At 24.7% G+C, this 26,216-nt stretch overlaps 2 protein-coding genes across 5 annotated transcripts; one reads left to right on the top strand and one right to left on the bottom strand.

Annotated features, from left to right (window-relative positions):
• Nucleotides 1-1,262: 1,262 nt before the first annotated feature.
• LOC126907376 (probable E3 ubiquitin-protein ligase bre1) lies at nucleotides 1,263-17,890 on the bottom strand. Its single transcript, XM_050688607.1, has 11 exons — nucleotides 17,756-17,890; nucleotides 14,791-14,845; nucleotides 14,685-14,727; nucleotides 14,498-14,533; nucleotides 7,538-7,573; nucleotides 7,131-7,289; nucleotides 5,862-5,885; nucleotides 5,245-5,271; nucleotides 4,633-4,659; nucleotides 1,740-1,763; nucleotides 1,263-1,359 (listed from the first exon to the last, which is right to left on the bottom strand). The coding sequence occupies exons 2-11, from the start codon at nucleotides 14,791-14,793 to the stop codon at nucleotides 1,349-1,351; spliced, it is 390 nt and encodes a 129-aa protein (XP_050544564.1). The 5' UTR covers nucleotides 14,794-14,845; nucleotides 17,756-17,890; the 3' UTR covers nucleotides 1,263-1,348.
• Nucleotides 10,393-22,157, top strand: LOC126907355 (uncharacterized). Of its 4 annotated transcripts, XM_050688582.1 has the most exons (4): nucleotides 10,393-10,666; nucleotides 10,845-11,196; nucleotides 19,065-19,185; nucleotides 21,391-22,157. In XM_050688582.1, exons 2-4 carry the CDS (start codon nucleotides 10,870-10,872, stop codon nucleotides 21,717-21,719), a joined length of 777 nt encoding a protein of 258 aa, XP_050544539.1. In that variant the 5' UTR covers nucleotides 10,393-10,666; nucleotides 10,845-10,869; the 3' UTR covers nucleotides 21,720-22,157. The 4 variants fall into 4 exon arrangements, 3 of the variants coding, with proteins under 3 accessions (XP_050544539.1, XP_050544535.1, XP_050544547.1); XR_007704496.1 differs by lacking the exon at nucleotides 10,845-11,196 and having other exon boundaries at nucleotides 10,426-10,666; nucleotides 21,391-22,146; XM_050688578.1 differs by lacking the exon at nucleotides 10,393-10,666 and having other exon boundaries at nucleotides 10,776-11,196.
• Nucleotides 22,158-26,216: the final 4,059 nt, after the last annotated feature.

Genomic DNA, 26,216 nt, shown 5'->3' with positions numbered 1-26,216 from the left:
GTTACTTACCACAATGGGTCAATTGACGTGAAGCGAAGAAGTGATATCTTCTAAAACCAAGATATATATCTATAATAATGATAGTACTAAATATCTATGTTTTTTCAGAATTTCAGTAAAGCGAAAAAACTGAATACACCCTCTATCCATTGACTTATAGTTATTTACAAATTTCGCTTTTGACAATAGTAAAATAAAATATTATACATTTTAATTTATATAAATGGAATGGAATTAATAATTAATTATAAAAAATTAAGCATTGCTATATGTTTCTCTTTGTTTGATGTTAAATCAATATTAAATCAATATGTTAGTAAGACTAATATCAAAAGAGCAGAAATAGAAATGAATACTCAGTAAAAATAGTCAGAAACAATAGAACGGCAATTAAACTAAGTAACGAACAAAAAATAGTTATGGGCAAATACTTTATTAAATTAAAAAGAATAGTTAACAGAAAATATAATTCTAACGCACCTTGGTATAGTAAATATAATATTAATACAGAATTAGATAGACTAACTAAAAAATCTTGAAGTTCATAAGATGCAGTACTTAATGGGAGGAAAAAAGGTTCCAATATGTGAATCATGTGGAACTACAATCACAGTAAAACATTTTTATTGAATGAATTAATTATAAAAACCATCGCCTCAAATATAAGATTTTTGACAATCTTCACATATTAAAGGCATTCATAATACTACTACAATTCAGCAAAGAGACCAAGCTGGATGAAGAAGTATAATGTATAATTTAAAATTTTGGTACTATAAAATTTAAAATGTAGATAGTAATACTAACTATAAAATGTAACTAATGGTCGAAGATGCCTAAGTTATAAATAGATGATCAAACCGGGTTATTCAGCTAGTAAATGTATAAAATAAAATATTTATCAAAATAATTTAATAATGTTTATTGATGATTATACATAATTTTACAATTATTATATCTTAAGTCTTTTAAATGTAATATTTTAATAAAATTCCTGTTTAAAATTTTCTTGACGTTATTATAGAATTATTTATATATAATTATTGAATTAATAATTATGCATTATTACTTGACATGCACTTGAAATGAAGTGGGTGATCGTATCAATTAGATGTTAAGGATAACCTTTATCCTAAACATCCATTGAGCCGAACCCAAATAGTTGAGATAAAGGAGAGGAAAAAAAGAAGATAAATTAGTAATTATTTATAATTTTTTAAAAATATTTCAATGGAAATATTAAAAAGTGGTTGAAAATAATCTTATTTCACAAATGTTTATTTACAAAACCAGGATAGAATACATATAAAATGATATAATTTCGACATTGCTATATGGACTGTGTTTCTTATTCTGCACCTAATCAGACAACAGAAAATATTTTTATACTAGTTTTTTAATTCAAAACGTCAAGGTAGCTAATTAAAATTATAGTAGACAATAACAATTAAAATTAATATTCAAAAACAAAAGTTTTTATATAAAATATACAATTATTGAATTATATATAACAGAATTTTTCCATGTATATATTTAATTATGTTGCTGGATGTTTTGGATTTATAATATGGTTATTAAATTTAATTTTATGTATGTCTATATTGTTGCTTAGTAGATGAGATATGTAACTTACAAAATCCAAAAAAATGTTTTTCAAAAAACTTTATATTTTAAGAAAAATTGAGTGTCTAGCGTTAAAAGTATCATTCTATATGTACATATATAATACTAAAACTTACGGTTTGAAGGACTTTCATTTGTTGCTGAAATAATAATAATCTTATTATAAATAATATAAATTAGCATAAAATATAATTAATTAATTATTGTAATAATGTTAACAGAATGTTTGAATAATAAAATTAAGAATATAATATTTTAACAATAATAGGATAATATGAGATATAAAATATTAACATTTTATATAAAAATAATTTTNATATTTTAACAATAATAGGATAATATGAGATATAAAATATTAACATTTTATATAAAAATAATTTTTGACAATTGTATGTATAAAGAAAAGAAAAAGAAAAAGAAGAAGAATAAATAGTTCTACATTATTTTTTTTAAATATTACTTAAGAATATTAAAAAGTGGTTGAAAATAATCTTGTCACAAAATGTCTTTTACAAAATCAATTACAATACATATAAAATAATATAATTTTGACTTTACTATCTGGATTGAGTTTCCTATTCTTCAACTATCAGACAACTCAAATTATTTTTATGCTGATTTTTTAATATAAAACGAAACGGTAGCTAATTAAAATTATAGTAAACAACAATAATTTAAATTAATATACAAAAACAAAATTTTTTATGTAAAATATATAATTTGTTAGATACACATAATATGTTATCGCAAAATTGTGTTGTGATTATTTATACTATTGTTGTGCTACATAGAGTTGTTGTCGGTCTTCTCTTTATGTCTGCATTGTCGTCGCCATCTTAGTTTTAGGCTCTATGGCGATTGCGACCAGTAGTTTTGTATTCGTTTTGTTGTAAAAGTAAAATATCACCTTTGCGATTGTCGCACTCTTGTGTGCTCAGTAAGTCGCCATTGTGTATGATACTTGTCTATGATTATGTCTATATATTTTCTAAGATACATCACAGTACCGTTCACAGCATATTGTACACGTTGGTCAGCTACTTGCATTCGACTTTAATTGATCCTTTCAGTATTCAACATAATCATCAGCCGTTTCAATTAGCCGATATGACATATTTTATACATTGTTTATTGCTTGTTCATCTTCTTTCTAAAACTTACTCTTATAATTATAATCTTACTTTATAATTTATTGTTTGTTTATATCAATACCTATTATAACTAGTGATGGAAAATATCGAATAGTNATCTTCTTTCTAAAACTTACTCTTATAATTATAATCTTACTTTATAATTTATTGTTTGTTTATATCAATACCTATTATAACTATTATAACTAGTGATGGAAAATATTCGAATAGTAAAAATATTCGATAGTTACACAATATATTCGAATAGTTTTAAAAACTATTCGGTTGTATAAAAACAATTCGAATAGTTATTCGATAGTTTTGAAAATCTATCGAATACTATTCGATAGTTTAAAATATTCGAAAATGCCCATCACAAATTATAACCCAAATAACTCTCAAACTTTAAACAGTCAAATTGTGTATAACTTATACTAAACATCATGAAATCATTTTATGAAAATTAAAAAAAAATACATTTTTTTTTTATGATAACTTTATTGTTTAATTATCACTTAACTACTAATTAGTAATTATCTCAAATACTAGATGAGATATAAAAATTATGAAGCCAGATTAGGAATTAGCGACTAACTTCCATTTAGAATTAATTTAAAATTTGTGAACAATCAAATTTTTTTGTTATTTGTTGTTCTGTATAATTTAACAAGCATCTAATATCTCAGTGAAATTTAAAAAAATAATTTGTAAGATGTACAAATAATCATGAAACTTAAATTTATTATTTTCATTTAATTTAATATTTGATGTTATAAAAAGAAGCCTCTAGTGCATTCTTTAAAGTTTTCATGAGTTATGATAATAAATGTAAAAAATTTAAATATATTACAATTTTAATGAAAAACTTGTATAGCGTGTGAACGTTGAATAAAATTTTACTTAATTTTAAAATCACAGTTAATTCACAGTTTGTGAATTTACAATTTTTAAATCTATAATTAAGTAATATTATTAATACATGACAATTAGATACATCACAGTACCGCACAGCATATTGTACTCGTTGGTCAGCTACTTGCATCTACTTCAATTGATCCTTTCAATATTCAACATTATTATCCGCCGTTTCTACTTGCCGATAAGTATAATGCTTGTTCATCTATCTTTCTAAGGTTTATTCACTTTTATAATTAACTATTTGTTTATATCAGGGCCTTTGTGGCATTAGTACTAAGGGTCCCCCCTATCTACATTGGTGTATGGATTTTATGATTCATGTATAATACATTTAATTGTTATATGTTTTGAACATTCTTTCTACATTCATTCATACAGTCTACTCACCTTATTTTTTTTCCTCGACTAAGCCTGACTTAAGACAAAAAAAAAGAACATTAACGAACCCGCGTGAGTACCACCGTACGCTGCGTTCATTCGTAATTATTGAATTATATATTACAAAACTTTGCCATATTTATCTTTAACTATGTTGCTGGATATCTTGAGCTTATATTGTAGACAACACAAAATACTTTTATACTGGTTTTTTAATACAAAACGTAAAGGTAGCTAATTAAAATTATATTTGACAACAACACATGAAATATTTGAAATGGGCATAATTAGATGAAAGGCATTTATGCATATCTAATAGTCCTTAATAATATCTGGATATAGTAATACTAATAAGACAGCTTTGAGATAAATGTGCTCAGCTTCCATGATGATATTTATCATGAAGATATTTTATCCTTTCTATTGCATAATAATTCGATTGCATCTAGATTATCTCAATATTTGTGTACAAATTTCAGAGTAATCTATTATACGACTGCAGTTATATTTTATGAATAAATAAGTTAAAATAAAACATTTTTAGTAATATTAAGCCAATATAAATTACTAAAATTATTTTTACTTGTTCCATAAAATGCTTCGATGAGTACTAAAATAAATAAAATTTACATTACACGTAAATACGTAATTTTTTAAAAAATCCCATGTCCAAACAATGGTCAATATTGGATATTTATGACAATATATAAATGTTATGACCTTTACAAGTCTAAACTAGAATTTTGTATGGTAATTTGTGCATATTAATTTTTTTGATTTTGAAAATGTTATGGAAATTGTGTCATCTTTAATCATAGCTTAAATAAAATTTAATTAATATACTTCATGTTGAAAAAAAAATGTGCTCTCAGGACTTATTTTCTATATTTAAGTGGTAGTAAACTTTAAAGAAAAAATATGACTTTTGTGTAATAATTTCAAAATTAATATAAGTTATTTAAAAAGTATTTTAAATGAAAAATAAATATTTTCAAAACGTATATTTTTTACAAAATATTCTCTATTCTATAGACAATTGAGGGGGGCCTCTATCTATTAAATATCGTTATTTGGGGTATTCTATACCAAATTTTCATATTTTTTTCATTTTAGTGGTCTATTTTGTACCTTTGATAAAATATTTATCTATTATACATACGCTTTATAGAACATAAAGATGTATTATTTTACTCACTTTGATTATCAGTGATATTGATTGTACCTAAAAAATACAATATTTTTTCATTAACGCAAGACAATACATATTAAAATATAAATATGTTATTTTTTAATATTTTATGTACAGAATAGTAGCCTTTGATGTTTTCTTTGGACTTTTTATGATAATGAGTAAAACGTACAAGAGTAATAAATTAGTACATTTTAATTCTATTATAAATATAGAACATATGACCGAATTTAAAACAAGTACCAAGTTAAATATTGGATGCAATTTTTAAGGTAAAACTAAAAAAATATTAGTAAAAATTGCCATAACTTCAACCAGTCATTTTCTCAGAGGACCTTCGTTTATGATTTAAGCTAGATCAATTTCAAGTAATAAGACTTTAAATTACTAATATTAGTATTATATTCATTATATGATTCACTTTCCTGTTTTAACTATTTAGCAGGAAAGTGTGACATCAAAAATTCAATTATATATATTCAAGTAAAATATATTGCTTTGTTTAATTTTAACGAAAATATTTTGATTAGGTACTAAAGTTTGGGAATACCATTTTTTGAATTTAAAACATAAGTAAACATTTCGTGACAATTATATATACAGTGTATAATACTGATACTTACGGATTGGAGGAATTTCATCTGGAACTGAATTATTAATATTCTTATAATATAAAAATATAATTTATCTTGAAATATAATTAATTAATTATTGTTATATCGTAAAATTAGCCGACCCTATTTAGTTGGAATTAAGGCGAGGAAAAAGAAGATTGTTATAGCGTTAAATGAAAAACAAAATCATACAATGAATTTTTAATAGTTTTTTAATTTTATTAGTTTTGATTAGCTTAGATAACAAAATCATGCCGCATGTAAGTAAATTTAATGATATAAACTTCAACATTGAACATTGAACAATCTCTTTAAATTAAATCGATCTACAATATACATTAAATACTAATCCGTATCACTTATTATCATTAAAAATTGTAGTTATTTAGTACAATATTCTTTTGTGTATTATGAATGCATGTATACAAATTTTTGACATTTTATATTTTAGCAATATAAAAATCAAAAAAAAAATTATTGCGTTTAATTTTTGAATAATTTAAATCAAATTTAAATTTATATTATTATTATTTTCTTTAACACTTTATAAGCCCATTAAGGGCCATAGCGGCCTCCCCCAAAAGAGGAAGTTTCTAAACCATTGATACTCCGGGACGGGTGGTTAGTTCGAAGTCGGATAGAGAGATGGCGACTCCAATTCTGCCGTGCTAAGCAAAAACAGGATTACTCCAAAATTAAAAAAAATTTATTTTTTGTTTCTATAGGTAAATTTAGTGGTTTTACGCCAATTTTTTATGTAAAAATAGCATAATTCCTATTAAAACCCATCTAAAATTGAAATATAAAATAAGAAAATATACGGTAAGTTCAATATATTTGATGTTTTGTAAGCGAAAACACGGTAAATCCAAATACTAAACAAAAACTTGGTATATCACATAAAAAATAATGGAGTTACCGTCTTTTGACTTATGTTCATACATTGGGGAAAAAGGGTATCTTGATTTACTGTTAAAAATGTTTTTTTGCGTTCCTGAAAAATCATGTTGACTGGAGTTATCCTTTTTTCACTTAGCACGGCAGAATTACCGAACTGATCTCTCGTTCGGCAAACAAAGCCGCCCGTGACCGAGTTTCGAACCCGAGACAGTGCGCGTCAAGCACTGTCGCGTTACCGACTAGGCTACATTGTCCCAAAGTTACATTATAATCTATTTAAATGTTTTACGAAAAAAATTAACCGTAAATAACATTAATTTGAGGGTCTTATGTTGAAAAGAAATTAAAATTTTATCTTTCCAAAAATTATTAATTTACCTTTTTCTACTTCTAAGTTAGTGTACTCTTGGTTGCAAAAAGGACAATTGTAAAATTTCTTATTTTTTTTTATTTTGCTTATACAATCTTTGCAAAATATACGTTCACATAATCCTATAGATTCATTTGGTTCTTTTGTTGTACAGACAACGCATTTACCTGAAAAAATATTGTAATTTATTATTTGATCAAAAATTATATTTTATAAAAACATTTTTTTATTCCAACATGTGGAATAGAAAAAATCGTTTTTTCATTTTAATTTTCAGATAATTTAGCAACATAATTTGCCTCATTTAGCCAAAAATATCACTTGGATGCTATATAATAAATTTCATTAAACTCCAAATTAATTTTTATTCAAACAAAAAGATCATTAAATGAACTAAATTTTAGTTTTTACTTACCTTCATCATTTGCGCAATCATATAAAACACTTTTTCCTTGTAATATACAAAAGTAAAAAAATATGTTTATAATATGTTTATATAAGTCACCTTATTAGTAACCTATTGTCTTCTCAATCATTGCACCTTATCAATAATAGATAAGGAGATTTATAGGCATACAATGTTTATTAAGGAATCTTCTCATTTTATAAATAAAATGTCATTTAATAGTAAGAATTCTTAATCGTAATCTCCTTTTAGATAACACCTCCACACTCTATGCTACTTATAAGATATATGTATACTATTGATTGTGTATAAAAAATAATATTATCTATTAATCTCATCATATTTATTTTACCAGTTTACTGTACGTTGAAAGTTTATCGTTAATGAAGTTTTATTATTTTAATTGAATAGTGTAGGAATTATATAAAATTATTATCGATTATATTTGAAAGACAATCGTCAATTGAAAAGGAATTTTTTAATACATTATACATCACTAGGCTCCGCCCCAGACCCGGATCCCTTCGGCGCGTAAGCCTCTTCGGGCCGTCATAATAAGTAGGCCACTTATTCCGGTAGGAGTACCCGGCTACGCCGGGCACGATAAGTGTTTTTCAGAAAAAATATTACATCAGAATCAGTGCAATAAAGTATATATAAAAATGTTATTATTAAAATCAGGAAAATTCAAAAAGAGAATATAGTAAAATGTATTGGGTATAAGGTTGATGTTTCTTAATGAGGTATTCCCTTTAGGCTTATTCAAAAATTATTTTAGGAGAGTATTTAATATTTTTTACTTTGCTAAACATGTTATAGAAATTTTTTTGCTAAAATTAAAGTAATGATGAAAAAAAAGGACATTAGATCCTTATATATTAGAAGTTGCCTAAAAATATTGATAGCACTGGTTCAAGGGGGGCCCATATATCTCTTAAATACATCCCTACATACATAAATACACAAAAATTATTAATAATCTAATTATAATAATTGTGTTTATATTATAGAATAATTAAAAAAAAATTTAGTAGGTTATTATATATGGCACATTGTAAAAAATTTAATTTTGATAAAAATATTGGTAATTGCGATTTAACGTTGAACAGTATAGTTGATGATAAATAAATCATATATGAGAAAAAAAAGATTATTAATAATGTGCTGTTCTGATAATGAAAGTAAAAACTTATATAATTATAACGTCTTGAAATTTATATATAACATATAATATTCCTTGATAAAATATAGTGCAAATGCAAAATAGTGTCCTAATAATAATACATATTACACCATATAATTAAGGTTCATAATAAACGTATGAGCAGAAATGAATCAATGCGCACATTAAAACAGTGCGCGTGGACTTAAAAAAAAAAAAAATTCCGTTAAAATTTGATGAATTTCAAACGCTCGTAGCGGCCAGAGTTTTTGTCGGATCTCGGATTTTCCGATTTTTGGCGCGAGCGAGCGGCAAAAATTTTTCGACCTTCGCCAATAATTTTCCCCGATTTTGGTGACCGAGTACTTTCGTTGAAAAAAAAAATTTTGAAAATCCGAGCACGCTAAGTAATTTTCCCAAAAAGCGTTTTTTTCCTTGTTCTATTGTATAATAAGATTAAAAACATAATTTATGTTTTTACAAAAATTATGTAAGCTTCGATGCGAAGCTAAGAAAGTATTAATTTTACTATGATGTGTTTTTTTTTTATTTTTGTGTCCGTTACCACTTTTTTTCAGCACTCATCGAATCGATTTCTTTCAACGTAACATCAAAAGATCACAAATCGTATCTAAACGAAGACATTACCCTCAATAATTGAAAAAATTTCTCTCTTTCCCCGTAAATACTTTTTTTTTATATCGGATTATTTTCTTTTATACTGGGGGTGTTCAATATTTAAAATTCATATTGAAAAAAGAACTCTTTTAACTTGTATGTATTTATTTAATGTATTTATTGATTATTCATACGTAACCTAATAATCAAACACAAATATTTGTTATATTAATTAGAAAGATTTGTTATTATTTGTTATTATATAAGTCATATGCGAAACTCAAATTGTATATTTGAATTCGGCACAAAAATGGGTTTAGAAAACTATATTTTGGTCTCGCATGAAAATTCCTTCTAGACCAGTAAATTTATTTATAAATAACAAACAACTTTTTTTTTTAAGTATTGCATCAAGACCTCTAACTATTAAATACATTTACCATAACAGTAATAACTGCTTTATAATTTTTTATAAATTCTTCGTAAAAATTACAATACTAAATTATAAAATATCCATTTTATACTATATTTAATCGTTAAATAAATATTTATTCATATATTACATTTATAAATCATAAAACTTATAATCAGGATATAAATAAGGAAATAAGAGATCATATTGCTTTTAGAATAATCCACCAATTTTTTAAAATTCTATAATATCTACTGATTTGTTCTTTATGATAGTGATTTTAATCACTGTCAGATTAAATCTATACTGGTCTTAACTATGCCACGTCCTCACTGTGCTGTTTTTATTTTTTTAGATGAATATGATAACTAAAGAATGGTTAAACCATTAAACGTAAACAAAAAAGATGTGTATGTAATATTAAAGTAAAAATATCTTTTAAAGTTTTGAGAATAGAAATATTCTAATGAAACACCAGTAGCTGAAGTATAACTTGATAATGAAGTATCACTTCAAGTTTACCCGAGAAGGTCTATTGAAAAATATTATATTGTATATCCTAAGAAAATTTATATTCATAGTTGCATTATGAATATATGATGGGGAAAACTAATGAGATATTTATTGTCTCTATCATTTTAATATACATATTCTAAGCAAGGTGTGGTAGAATAATTTTCGTGTAAAAAATATTGATAACTTCAGTTGAGTTGTAGCTTTTGTATAGTGTGGTTGTGTGCTATAATTTTATCTTTTCATTCTAGCCTAACTTAATTTTCTAATCGGAAGTTAATAGTGATATTTGTTTTAAATGTAATATTGGTTTCGACGAATTCAATTTTTTCATTAAATGCGATATTTGTTTTTATTTATTTATTTATTTGGTGTAAACGCCTAGGTGGACTCAAGTACAGTGACAATAAAACATTGTTGAAATAAGATACAAGTATGTTACAATAATAGTATTAATTGAGTACATAATATTAAAATAAATTTACAAAAAAAAAAGGTGATTTAATGATATGCATCAGGCTACTAAAATCAGTGTTTTAAGGAATACAAATCATTCATAATAAACAAATCAAATTTTAATTTATTGCATTCTCTGGTTATTCGATCAACAGGGTTATTGAAACCGTAAGGTGTTCGATGAAAAGGAATTCAAATGTGGGACAAGAACGTGAATTAAATTTAGGAACATGGAAGTTTATGGATTGTAATAGTTCTGGACAGAATATAACACCATTTACTAATTTAGAAAGAAAGCAGACGTCTGTATATTTTTGCCTATTAAAAAGGGAATCTAAGTTAAGGGAAGCCTGTACAGAATTAAGTGATATTGACTCGGAAGGGTTATTAATAGAAATCATACGTCTCTTATATGCGATTAAACGTAAAAATCTTCTTTGTACATGCTCAAGCGATTCTATCAATCCGACTTGTGAAGGATTTCAAATAATTGAGCAATATTCCAACGTAGGTCTAACTAAAGAAGTATACAACATTTTTAGACATTGTTTGTTCTTGAATTCTTTGGTATTCCTAATTAAGAACCCTAGAGTTCTTTTTAAATATGTTTTTTAAATATGTCACGTCACCACTGTGCTGGGTTTTTTTTTTACTCTATTTGTGTGTGCTACTACTAGACTATAACATTCCAAATTTGTTGGTAACAAGTTGTATATAAATTATTTTCAAAAAAAATGATTGTTAGTTTCTCCTGAATTAACAATGGATTTTTACAATTATAATAAAATTTTATAATACGCTCAATTGAGTGAATCTTTTTAACAACTTTGTTTTGATTGGTTCATTTAGTTAAAGTATATCATTAAAATTAATTAAGTTCTGAATATTTCAATCGGAGAATCTTTTTAAACACCAAATGTTATTAGGAAATGATTACTATTACTTCTATTTAAGTTATCTATTACGATAAAAATGCAAAAAAATATTGAGCTTTTCTGATAAATTTACTATAAATAGTTATTACAAAACTTCCTGACTGCATATTAATCTTAACGATACAATTTTTTTAATTCGCATAAAATTTTATATTTAATGATGTCAATATCAAACTTGCAAATTGAGCTAAAAGTTATAAATAAATTTTTTTTTTCTATTAACTTTCACAAAAATTAACTTTAAAGACTTAAAAAAATAGGTTAAATATGTCATTATCCTTATTTTTAACATATGAATAATCAAAATCAGTATTAATTTAAACCAATTTTTAGCTTCAATGCGAAGTTGAGAAGGTATTAATTTTACCATGATGTGTTTTTTTTTTTTATGTCTGTTGCCACTTTTCTCAGCTCTCACTGGACCGATTTCTTTCAACAATACGCCAAAAGATCACAAATTGTATCTAGTTGAAGACATTGAAAATTGAAAATTTTTAATTAATTTCCCGCAAATGGGGGAAATCTCCAAAAAAATTACAAATTTAAAAATCGGTAAATTTTGTCATTTTTTTCACTTTTTTTTTTTTAAAACTTCCATAACTTTATCAAAAATCAACAAATCACCATATTTTTTTTTTATACTAAAACCTTAGATATTTTCCTTTTATTTGATATCATTTTTTTTTGAAAATCTAACACTTATTCTACTAACAGGGAGGATTTAAAATAGCAACTTTTTTACAAAAACTAACTTTTTCAACTTAACTTTTGAAAATGTTCCGGAAATACTGCGTTCTTTAAACATATGTCAAATTAAAGCTTATTTTATGTACTATAAAATGAAAAAAAAAATTTGTCCCGACGACCTATCTTCTATGCGCAAATGGCTACCGTATTCAAAAATATGCTATTTTTGTATTAAAATTCTGGGTTTTGTATTTTATTTTATTTTAAAATATCTTATTAGTGGAATACACTGACATTTATGAATATTATATAATTTAATTGACATAGAACAAAGTTCATAAGACATAAAAAATTAAACTTATTTAAATTTTTTTGCTTTTTCTAAAAAGTAACTTTTAAATTTGACTTAGATTAAATTGCTAATTTTATCGTGCGACGAACAGTTACCGAATCGGTAACACTTGTGTCTATTTCGCATAAGTTCCGCCAAACTAATCTTCTACCTGTCTATCTACTAAAAAATTTGAGAACCATTTAGTTTTATCTATGGTTCACCATGACGATCCAGTATCGGTTTTAACATACGGCCAGGTTAGGTAGCTGACAGTACCAAATTGTTTGGCTCTAATTGAATGTTACGTTCAGAACTGTATTTAAGATTTTTGCGTTGGGTATTAATATTATTGAGAAAAGTAATTTTTGTCCCATCACTATTAATTGACATTCGCCCCCAAGAATATTTACCCCCCTTTAACCACCCCTAAATATGGTCACGTTTTGAATAATTACTTATTTTATTACATAGGCATAACTATATAATGAAAATATGACGTTTTATCTAAGGTAAATAAATTATAATAGATATATAAGATATGATATATCTTAAGTATGTATATATTTATTTGTAATAAAAACGGTAGCACAGTGGGGTCGCGGCATAGTGGAGACATTGCATGATTAACTACTCGAATAGTGTTTATACCACCGAATATTTTATTTTTAGCATAAACTATTAAATATTTTAAAAACTATTTGAATAAACTATTGAATAGTTTAAAAACTATTCGAATATATTGTGTAACTATTAAATATTTTCACTATTACAATAATTTTTGAATGACTATCGAATAGTTCGATAGTTACTATTCGATACTTCCCATCACTAGTTATTTTGGCAAATATTTTAACCAGTGGTTCTCAAGCTTCTATTTATAGACAGGTATAAGCTATCGGTTTGGCAGAAACGATGTGCGCCCAAAATACGTGGCGGCTTTACAGAGATGGCTAACTAACGCGTTATGACGGCAGGTATTCGAAGCTAGGCATTTGTTGGACTTTTACCCCACGACGATAACGCGTGTGTGTAACGGTTCGCTTTACTGAATAGCGGTAGCTGAGAAGGAGCTGGCACGATCGCGGGGTGTCTTCGGGTGACAGTGCCACTACTGTGTCATGTTCTAGTGTTATAGCTGCACTGTGAAATGTATTTTCCTAAAGGGTTCTTTGACCCGTTAAAACTTTAAATAAATAACTTTTGTATATCTTCCTACGTGTGTTTAAATAAATTAATTTGGCATCTAACTTAATTTTTCCCTTCCATAAAAATATTTCTACATAAATCAACATGTAATTTTCATAATTAAGCAAACTGATATATTAGTACAATTGATAAATAAACATTTATCTAATGTAGAAACTTAGAAAGATAAAAATTATAAATGACCATCGTAATAACGTCAATATACAATCATACATCACAACAGTAGTTCGAAAAATTATTTGTAAATTTTGGGACAATAATAGCTTATTGAAATTTATGTTAAAAATAGATAATATTTTCTTCTTTAAAAGCTTCTTAGGTAAAATAAAATATGTTTTGTTAAAAAAGTGTCCCATAAGAAATGTAAGGCCGTCACATCGAAAATAGAATTCGTAACACGACTATTTAATATTGTCCGTAAATAAACAAGTAAAAATATGTAAAATGTCACATGTAAAAATAAATTGTAAAGTAAAAATTTTAATTTTTTTTTTTATAAAAGAAAAATTCAACAATTCATTAGTATTCATAAATTACAAATTATACAAATGTAATTTAATGATGATATATTTTATAAAAATGATAAATTTTCCATAAATTCCAAATTAATTTCTATTAAAATAAAAAGTTAATAGTTTTAACTTACCTTTATTATTTTTGCTATTGCTTGGGATACCATATACTTGAAAAACGCATACATAAAAAAACGTATATATATATATATATATTCATAAGCATAAATGTATATATAAGTATACAAATATACAAATATTACAATAATATTTAATAGTTTATTTTTTAATTTAAAAAATATAATTAAAAATGATTATTACCAGCGAAAAAATACAAACAGAAATCTAACAAGACAGGATACTTCTGTAAAATAACAATAGTATTATTTCAACATAAATGACTTATTATAACATAATAATATACGACCATTTTTCTATTTTTGTCCACTTTTTTCTTTTTAATTTTATACTCTTACAATTATCTATGAACAAATTTTATATCAAAAAAAGAAAATTCCATTATATAAGCTTTTAAATAACAAATTCGATTACTATAAAAAAAAAAAAATAATAAAAATTGAATTATTTATGCTCTGCAATACAAAAAATATACAGAGTGATTGCTTAACTATGATTAACAAAATATCTTTTGAGATATTATAAAGAATAAAATGTAAAATCAATTTTTCTTCAACAACTGCAAAGCAATGGTTATGTTAAAGAGAACGGGGAAAACTACATAGTCCAGCGCAATAGATCAGAATCCCAGTTACCTATGGACTGATGCATGGCGTGTTACCGACTTGTCTAGCTCTATTAATAAGATAGTATTATAGCTATGTTTATTAATCTGGCTTAATAAATAATATAATTTTAATAGTGTGTATTATTTGCTAATTTTGTTTATAACTTTTGTAGAACAGTTAAGATTACAAAGTGTTTTAGTAAAGTAAATTGAGAGTGAAATATTTTTCTATATTGCCGATAGCAAAATAGAGACTTATTTAGCATGATAGAGAGAAGAAAAAAATTTAAAAAATCATTAATGAAGGAAAAACAGAAATTTATCTCGTCATAACTAAAGAAAAGATAACAACCAAATATCTTTATTTTTAAATGACTTTATCTTCGAATATCTATATCTAATATAGATAACTTTTTGGTTATTATCATTAAAGGAAAATTGTGCAAATTGGATTATGTCAAGTAATTTTCCAAGTAAAGCGTTATTCTTTCATTTTATATTATAAAATAAAATTTTCAGATGTAATTAAACTTATAAAGGTTAAATATTAAAAACCATTTTAAATTATTAAAAATGGTATTATTTCCACCTTAATATAAAACTCAAGTAATTACAAAAAAAAATTTAAGCCTGAAAACCTTATTTTAGATATACATTCTATTATACATGTACATACTATATTTAATTAAACAATAATCCTAACTAATTATTCATTTTTAGTTATTTATTAAAACTTCTTGTTTATTAAAATATATTTTTTTGTTAATAACAAAAATATTTTTTTTATACGTACACCAATCAAATAAATAATATTCTAGGTTATACAAATATATTAACATTTAAGTAAATTACACAATTAAATTAATAGTCTTAAGAATTATTCTGTAAACAAATAACACTTAGCCCATTATTAATAATATACATATTTATAGGATCTACAGTAGTTAAACAATGAGATGATTATATTTTATACAAATATATTATTGAAAACAGTGATGTCAATAATAAAATAAATTTTGTTTTTACACCCTCGTAATTATATTGCGTAATACTAGTTGTGTATACAACTGAAAAAAATATTTTAATTACTTTTATCATTTAATTTTTATTAATTTAATTATTCCTCTTTTAAGAACATATATAAAGCGTAGTATATTTTTGAACATATTATAATGATTTTATAGATCTTTAAAATCATAATTTTTGAAAATTAATAATCTCAGTAAAGATGATAATAGTAGTATTTTTAGTGATACTTGTAAGTATAATTTTTTATCAATTGTATAATTAATTGTATTTATACATCAAAATCTTATACATTTTTCTATTTTGTTTCTATAATTTTAAAGAAAATAATTAAAAAATTTAAATAATTATTTTTGGTATTTTAAAATTTGAAGGTAGATATATTTAAGTTTCTCTAAACATATATTAGTTAAATATAAATTAAAAGCATGTAAATGAGTTAGTTTTCTAATTATGAGAATTTAATTTGTAAAATCAAATTTTATTACTTATTCATATGCGCCTTTTTGTTGATTAATTGTTATAACTATATTAACGCATGTTAGATTAATAATTTTTTTATAATTCATGTTCTTTTTATTATTAAATTGATTTCAAATAGATACCATGAAAATATACATTAAAACAAATAGGTTGCTGTAATTGTTATATTATAGTAAGATTTTTTTTATGGTTAACATTTTTTTTATTTATTACACTAGTAGTGCAAATTTTAAATATTTTGCTAATGCCAATATATGGTTACTGATATAGAATTTTTATTGGCAAGTGTCAAGTCATAGCGAGGCCAAGTTTTGTTGTTGTAGGTTTTTATCGGATTAACTTCAGATTTTAGCCTATTTATTGTTTTCACATGACCCTTGGTTTTCGGTCGATTGGTAGGTATTCATTAAGTGAGACAGGCTTTTAAGTTTATTTTCTCCATTTTCGTAGCCGGAGCTGATCTAGGGAATCCTGGGTCACATTTGTATCAGCAATAAAACATCTCCTCGATTTAAATAATTTTAGGGCCTATTCGTACCAAACGCGAATTCAAATGTTACTTATTTGGCGGCAAAGATAAAGTGGGTTAGCAGCACTTAGGCCCTATTCGCCAGATAGTCTACTATAAAACTTGTATGTGTGATTCTGCGTGTTACTCGAAATTTTGATTGGTTGATAACAATATTTTAAAAAGTATTTTACAGTCTGTAGATATTTAATAAAAATGTGACGCCAGTATTTGTTAGCAATGAAGTATCTAGCAACTCATCCATATTATTTATACAACTATGATCATTTATATAGTGTTCAGTAAGTAAGGAAATATGTCAATTGTTATAAACAATGAGAACAATATACACTAATTTCCTTACTTACTGAAAACTCTATATGTACATTTAATATAGTTATTAATTTTTGTCGATTACCAACTTTAACAAATCTTTATTATTAATTTAAATTGACGTCAAACCTTCCCATTTTTATTGTAAAAATTAAAACACTATAAATACTTTTAGAATTATCCTGTAAAATTAAATAACCTATTTTAAAATTACTTGACTCTTGTCAATAATTTTTGAACTATTATAGAAATATTTAAAAGTTATTAAAGCTAAAAGTTCACAAATTTTTATAGTACCTTTTCAGCTACTTGAAATTAAGCTTGTAATGCTTACAGAAAGTAAATTTAAACACCATATTTGCTTTTACACTGACAAAAATGAACCACGAATTGATATATACCAGTATGATAATTTTAAAATACACAAAGTACATATTATTACTAGATTACTTTTTTTTCATAGGCATTTACGAACCGCATTATTTTTCTCTTCCAAGTATAAACATGCTAATTTATTGTAATATAATAGTCAAAAGAAATAAAAAAAAATAATTTTGCGCTTCACATTTAGTCATTGTAGTAAAGTGTTAATAACTTTCAAATAAATCACAGTTCAAAAATTGTTATGAGCCACTTATTTAAATAGATAGATCATTTCATATTTTTAAAGTTGGTTGAACATAGATGTTTTCATTTAAAAAAGTATAGCTGATAAAATTTTTAAAAAAAAAGAGAGAGGATATGACCAATTTGTTTTTATGAAAATTATAGATAGTATTATTTATGAAAAGAAAAAAATATGTTATGTTTTATATTTTTAATGATATTGCATAAGTTATAATTAAGAAATTATTTTGTATTTATTGATCCAATAAAATATCGAAAATTAAAAAAACCAAACAATTTTATCAATTATTTTTTAAAAGTATTGGCATTGTGTTTTAGAGTAGTTTAGTACATTATTTACTAAATTTGTGCAAATGTAGGTAAAAATGATATAAAAAAGTGATTTAGTTTTTAATACTTATCAATAATTGATTAACATTAATACATATTTATATTTATATATAAATTGTATTATCTAGTGACTAAATTATGGCAAATATATGATTAAAATCATCTAAATTTAACTGATAACTATAGAAAATAATGTTTAATTAGAAGTTTTATATAACATGTAATTTTTGAGCTAATCACCAATTAGTAAAACCAAATTCCTATATTTTTTTATAATTATCGATTTTTGCCAGTTTAAATTTGTAGGCATTATTTAAAAACATATCTGTTTTTATATAGTTATTATTTGTAATATGCAGTATTGTAAATAATATAGTAACATGTATTGAATTAAGGAACAACTAAATTGACTTGACAATTATTAAAAATTTAATCTATGTTATTTTATTATAATTGTAATTATATTAACTGTGATGACCATAATTTGACTTTAAAATGTTGAAAATTTTTATGATGTGATGACAAGTCATTGAATTATAACATTTAACCACTTCCTTACCGTAAAAGTATTTTAACTGAATGTCTTATTATTATTAATATGAAAACATACTAGATAAAATTGTTTATTGATTTTTAACTTACATTTCAGGTATCAAAAATTATCGCTTGTGTAGATGAAAATAATGAATTTGTTACGGCTATTCAATCAGGTACCATAGAGTACGTGGAATGTCTTCGTAGAATAGCAGCCGATCATAAAATAAATATGGGTAGCGTAAATAAATTAAAAATATTTCATTGACCATGTCAAGAAACTAATTAATAATATTCTTTATAATCTAACAATTACGAAAGATTTAGAGGAAGTTAAAGATTTTATGCTTGTGAAATCTCTTAAAATTTATATTTCGTTATGGTATTGTAATATTAAACTTTGATTCTATTTATTCGATTAATTTTTTCATTTCATTCTAACAATATTTAGGAAAATGTTCGAAAAAATATAAATAATTTTTTCCACAATAACGCTTATTATACGAGCATCCAGCCAAAAAAGTATTTAATACTTTTTAGCTTCGATACGAAGCTGAGAAGGTATTGGTTTTACTAAGATGTGTTTATTTTTTTTTTTTTTTTTTTTTTGTGTCTGTTACCACTTTTTCTCAGCTCTCACCGAACCGATTTCTTTCAATGATACGTCAAAAGATCACAAATCGTATCTAGTCGAAGACATTACCCTTAAAAATTGAAAAAAATTCCCTCGTTCCCCGTAAATGGGGGAAACCTCCAAAAAAATTACAAATTTAAAAATCGCTAATTTTCGAAATTTTTTCAATTTTTTTTACTTAAAAGTGCCATAACTTTTTCATTTTTTTTTATATAGATGCATAATATTATTACCTTTCATTTGGTATATTTTTTTCATAAATTTAACCCATAACCTGCCCACAATGGGGGATTTAAAATGACAACTTTANTTGGTATATTTTTTTCATAAATTTAACCCTTAACCTGCCCACAAGGGGGGATTTAAAATGACAACTTTTTCACAAAAAATTAATTTTTTTAACTTAAATTTTGAAAATGTTCCGGAAGGTCTGACACTTTTATATATATCTTAAATTAAAGCTAATGTAATATGCTTTATTATGAAAAAAAAAAATTTCGGACTTTATCTTATCTTCATGGTGAAAATGACTACCAAATGCTATTTTTGTGTGAAAATTTTCGATTTTGTATTTTCCATTTTTAACTTTATTATGCTATAACTTTTTGAAAAATGTATGAATCATTACAATTTTTTTATGAGAAGTAGTATTTATATAGATCTTTCATTCGACATACTGTTTTTTTAAATCGGACCATTTCCCTAAATACAGGGGGGATTCAAAACATAAAAATGCATATAGAAAGTAGAACTTTTTCAACGTAACTTTTGAAAGTGTTCCGGAAGGTCTGACACTTTTATATATATCTTAAATTAAAGCTAATGTAATATACTTTATAATGGTAAAAAAAAATTTCGGACTTTATTTTATCTTCATGGTGAAAACAGACATTAAACTTAATAAAAAAAATACGATTTTTGTAAAAAAATTCTTTTTTATATTTTTAACTTTATAATGCTATAACTTCTCGAAAGATGTATGGATCAATATAATTCTTTTTTTTGTAGATGCATGATGTCTTTACCTATCATTTGGTATATTTTTTTTATAAATCTGACTTTTTACCTGCCTACAGGGGGGGATTCAAAATGACAACTTTTTCACAAAAAATTGACTTTTTCAACTTAAATTTTGAAAGTGTTCCGGAAAGTCTGACACTTTTATATATATCTTAAATTAAAGCTAATGTAATATACTTTATCATGGAAAAAAAAAATTTCGGACTTTATTTTATCTTCAAGGTGAAAATGGCTACCAAATGCTATTATTGTGTGAAAATTCTCAATTTTTTTTTTTACATTTTTAACATTATAATGCTATAACTTATTGAAAAGTGTATTGATCAATATAATTTTTTTATGGGAAATACTATTTTCTAATAATCTCTTTTTTATTCTACATACTTTGTCTTAATCAGGATATTAATAAGGAACTAGCAGTTTATGAAGCTTTTGGAATAATCCACCAATTTTTTAAAATTAAACACTATCTAAAGATTTGCATCGAAGCTTTTTTTTTTGATAGTGATTTTAATCACTGTCAGATATCATTATACTTGATCCAACTATGCCACGTCACCACTGTGCCGCGACCCCCCTGTGCTGGGTTTTTTTATTTGAAGGGGTAAAAACATTTTTGTAAATCTTTTAACAAGTCAAAATATTAATAACCCTTTCATTATTTATAACGATTTCAACTTAACTTTTTCTAAGTCTATAAAAACTAGCTGAATTACTAACAAAAAATATTCAACTTAAGAATTTTTGTTGATTTGTTACTTAATAATAAGATAAAATTGTTTTTCAGAAGCTGTAATTAAAACACTTACGTGGAACTACTTTTTTAATTCAGTAGAGATATTTTTGCAATATGAAGATATTGAATTCAATACAATATTTAAAATGGAAGGACCATTATGGGATTATTTAAAAGATAGTCATACATTTTTATGTGTTTTCGATGAAGTTCGATTTAGGTCAGCCATAACTCCGTGTATTAATGGTTTTTTAAACAATTTTATAAGACTTTTATCAAAAAAAGGTGATTTTTATAATGACTATATTATGGTAAAAAATGAAAATTTTGAAGGAAAATTGAAGAAAAAGAAAAATAGTAGATGGTCAATATGGCGATAATTATTATAAATCTCAATAATTTAAAGGAACAGAAAAACAAATAAAAATATTATTAATTATTTAAACAGAATCGAATGGCGTAAAATATCATAAGAAAAATCCATATAACAGCAAAAAGAAAATTGGGTACATATTGCACAATAATAATAAAATTTAATAGAAAATTTATTCAAAGACTTATGGAAAAATCAATAATATTATTCTTATCATCTATAAACAGCAAAACATATTTTTCAATTCAATAAAATAATAATAAGACAAATCACTTCATGTTAATTTTTTCTTGAAACATGTTTAAAATCAATAACTATAATATATGTGAAAATGAATTAAATCAAATGTATCCAATTTAAAAGTTTACAAACATCAATTGTAAATATTTTAAATACTTCAGTGAATTTATTGACCAAAAATCATTTAAAAATTTAAATAATATAATGCTTTTTATTCATCGTTGTTTAAATAGAATATACAAATTTAACTTGACTTTAGTGATGGATAACAATATAATTTAACTTATCGACACTTTTTGGATTTTGTCGATGTTATTATTTTTTTTATAATTATATTATAATCTAAAAATACAAATTATTAATATTTAAATTAGAAAATAAAGCTGGAATCTTTATTTAAAATTCAAAACTATCTAATAATAGCTTTCAATTTTAACATTTAAACAATGTACTAACAAATCTGTTCACTAGAGTTTATCTATTTTAAGTCATATCTTTTTTGAAAATGAGTAGACTTTTTTGCAATACTCGTTCATTAAGCGTACTTCATAAGTACGCTCACCTCATTTTCAAAAAAAAAAAACCAGGGATAGTTTATCTCTAATGTACACATATTAAAAAATTCTTATAAAATTTTTTTTATTAATTTTAAGCTACTAGTTTCATATAGATAGTTAAAATTGTTTACAAGAGAATAGTATATCATTTCGCCATAGTAATATAAAATTTGAAAATTCACAAAATATTTGTAATTAAGAGCTAAATGATAAATAATTGATATATGAGAATATTATTAATTTATTAATTACAATTAAATTTCTTATGTTTCATTTTTATAGTAAAGATTACAATAAAAATAACTCAAAATGTATACAAAATTAAGAAGCTGATAAGTTTGGTTCATTGTCAAGTTGCTAGGCTATAGTTATACATATGATCTTTTATATTTTGTAAGGGTATCGTTATACACGATGCCCCGCAACTCGTGCCATCTTTATCAGCCGTCGCCCTACAACGAGTATTCGACTGGCCAATACCTCGCGCCATACGCCACGATGCAAAGTCCAGCAAATGCCGCACGGCCGACGACGACCCGCCGCAAATGATACGGCAGTCTTTTTCCCGTTGTCAACGTCGACCAACCGATCCGCACCCGCACACCGTCGCCATCAACGCTGCAAACCTTTTGACACCCGAGGAGCACACCGATATCGCGTCGTCGACGTCAACGAAAGTGCCGCGATATTATGCGAAGATTATTATTATCGTGTTCATCATTTAGGTTTGTTTTACTTTTTTTTGTTAAAATAACCTGTTGTTGCTCATTAGTAAACGGCCCACGGGTCTCTACTCTCAAAACCAGTGTCGACCACATTTTTGCGACGTAAGTCGCGTCGGTTTTATTGTCATTATTATTATTATTATTGCAGTACTGTTTTATTGTCATCAGTATTAATAATTTTGTGTTGTATAAACGGCCAACACCTTTACGGTGAACTTAAAACTGTCTATTCTTATTTATTGTACTCGACACGTGAGTGTTACACTGTGTCAACTTGAGTGTACCATTACAAACAGAAAAAAATATGTATGGCGAATAATAATAAATAACAATAAATAGTTTAAATAAATGGTAACAGTAATAAAATTATAATATATCGTTAAAAATGTAAATCAAATGAATAATTGACGAAGAGCTATGTATAAATGTTGCTTAAAAGAATCACGTGACAAAAAGAAGAAATATAATTTCTCGGTAATAAGATTAGATATAATTAGATTCATTGGAAAAAAATAAGTGGAGCTATAGTTGTTTTTATATAATAGAACACGAAACAAAGTAGATTTTAGCTTCACATCAAAGATGAGAAGGTATTAATATTACCATGATGTGTTTTTTTTTTTATGTGTTTGTCAATACTTTTTCTCAGTTCTTATTGGACCAATTTTTCTCTAGCATTATTTCACTAAAAATCGTTGCTCGTTATCTTAAAAATAGAGATGATTTTTGAAGGAGAATACAGGAAATAAGACGAAACAAAAAATAAAAAAATAGATATCATTTTAGTAAATTAAAGAACACTTAATATAAAAAATTAATGATATATGAAGCATAAAACATCGTCTGTAATTAAAGGAGGAAACCAAGAAAAAAAAACATTTAAAAAATATTACACCAACAATTTTAATTAAAAAAAAACAGTATTACAGTGGGGTTGCGACACACTGTGGACATGGCATAGCTGGTACAAGTATAAATGATATCTGACAGTGGTTAAAATCACTATCATAAAAAACGCTTCGATGCAAATCAGTATATAGTGTTCAATTTTAAGAAATTTGTAGATTATTTTAAAAGCCACAATAACTCTTATTCCCTTAATTTAACCCCAATTAGTTATTTGGTTTATAATTATAATCTATGAATAAATAATAATTATAATAAATAAATTTAGTATGAAATTGATATTCAATAATTTAATATTGTACTTTTTATGAAGATATTATAAAAATAATATAGTAGTTGTATATTTCTTCACTTTTAACGCATATAGAAATTTAAAGGGCTTGATGCAATACTTTTCAATAAAAAATATTTGTTACTTATAACAAACTTATAAGTTTTATACACTGAACTACAAGGAACGTTCATCAGAAACAAAAATATACTTTTCTAAATAAACTTTTCGCCATGTTTTCAAATGTGCAATTAGACGTTTTTTATCACTTCTAAGTTTTAATATTATTACTTATTATTAAAAAATAAGTATTATATGTAAAAAAAAAATATTTTATAAGAATGTATCTTTAGATAGTATTTAATTTAAAAAAATTCGTGGATTATTTCAAAAGCTACATGATGTGCTTTTTCCTTATTAATATCCTGATTAAGATAAAGTATGTCGAATAAAAAAGGGATATAAATATTATTTCTTATAAAAAAATTGTGTTAATCCATACACTTTTCAATAAGTTATAGCATTTTAAAGTAAAAAATGTAAAATATAAAATCGAGAATTTTCACACAAAATAGCATTTTACCGAATGCTATTTTAGCCATTTTCACCAAGAAAACAAAATAAAGTCCGACATTTTTTTTTTTATGATAAAGTATATTACATTAGCTTTAATTCAAGATATATATAAAAGAGTCAGACCTTCTGGAAAACTTTCAAAAGTTAATTTTTTGTGAAAAAGATGTCATTTTAAATCCCACCTTGTGGGCAAGTAAAAGGTCAGATTTATAAAAAAAATATACCAAATGATATGTAAAGACATCAAGCATCAATAAAAAAAAATTATATTGATTTGTTCATTTTTGAAAAAGTAATAACAGTTTTAAGAAAAAAATTTCGAAAATTAGCGATTTTTAAATTTGTAATTTTTTTGGATGTCTCCCCCATTTACGAGGAACGAGGGAAATTTTTTAATTTTTGAGGGTAATGTCTTTGATTAGATACGATTTGTGATCTTTTGACGTATCGTTGAAAGAAATCGGTTCGGTGAGAGCTGAGAAAAAATGGTAACAAAAAAAAATACACATTATAGTAAAAATTTTAGCTTCGCATCACAGCTAAAATCCCGACATAAGTGAATCTATTATAAAAGATTTTTCAGCATAGAAATTTATAAATCATTACTAACCAAAAATAAATATTTTTTTGTAAGATTTTTAAATTTTAATAATATATTTTAATGCACTTTTTAAAGTTTTTTGTATATAATCTTGAACTTTTATAATGCATAAAAATCCGGACAAATATTATAATGAGTAAACTATTTTCAAATTATAATACAATTTTATAAAATAATTTTATTAAATTTCCGTTTTGACACATATTTTGGTGGTCGATTAATTTGTACAAAAATAAGGTACTCCATTTTTCACGAAGCTGAAAAACTAGGCATTTTTAGACATATATCTATAAACATTTTATTTTTCACATTAATTTCAGTTTTTTGTCTAGTATATATTTATTCATAATTTTAATTTAGAACCATCAAAATATAATTAAAAATGGATAAAAATAATAAAGTAATTTTGTTTTTACACAAAGCTCTTTATTTCCATATAGAAATTTGTAATTTATTACGAATCTTTAAACGTATATTGTTAATTAAATAAAATATTCGCATATGAATATAAAAAAAAAACTTTTAATGACATTCAATAGGTAATATTTTAGTTATTTTATATTTACATAGTGAGTTACAGTTGTTATTGATGAGTCTTGAACAACGTTCACGTCATAAATTTTACATG

This window comes from Daktulosphaira vitifoliae, unplaced genomic scaffold, assembly GCF_025091365.1.
Source record: "Daktulosphaira vitifoliae isolate Bord-2020 unplaced genomic scaffold, ASM2509136v1 Scaffold_1, whole genome shotgun sequence".
Classification (NCBI taxonomy): domain Eukaryota; kingdom Metazoa; phylum Arthropoda; class Insecta; order Hemiptera; family Phylloxeridae; genus Daktulosphaira; species Daktulosphaira vitifoliae.
This window is presented reverse-complemented; position numbering and strand designations above follow the sequence as displayed.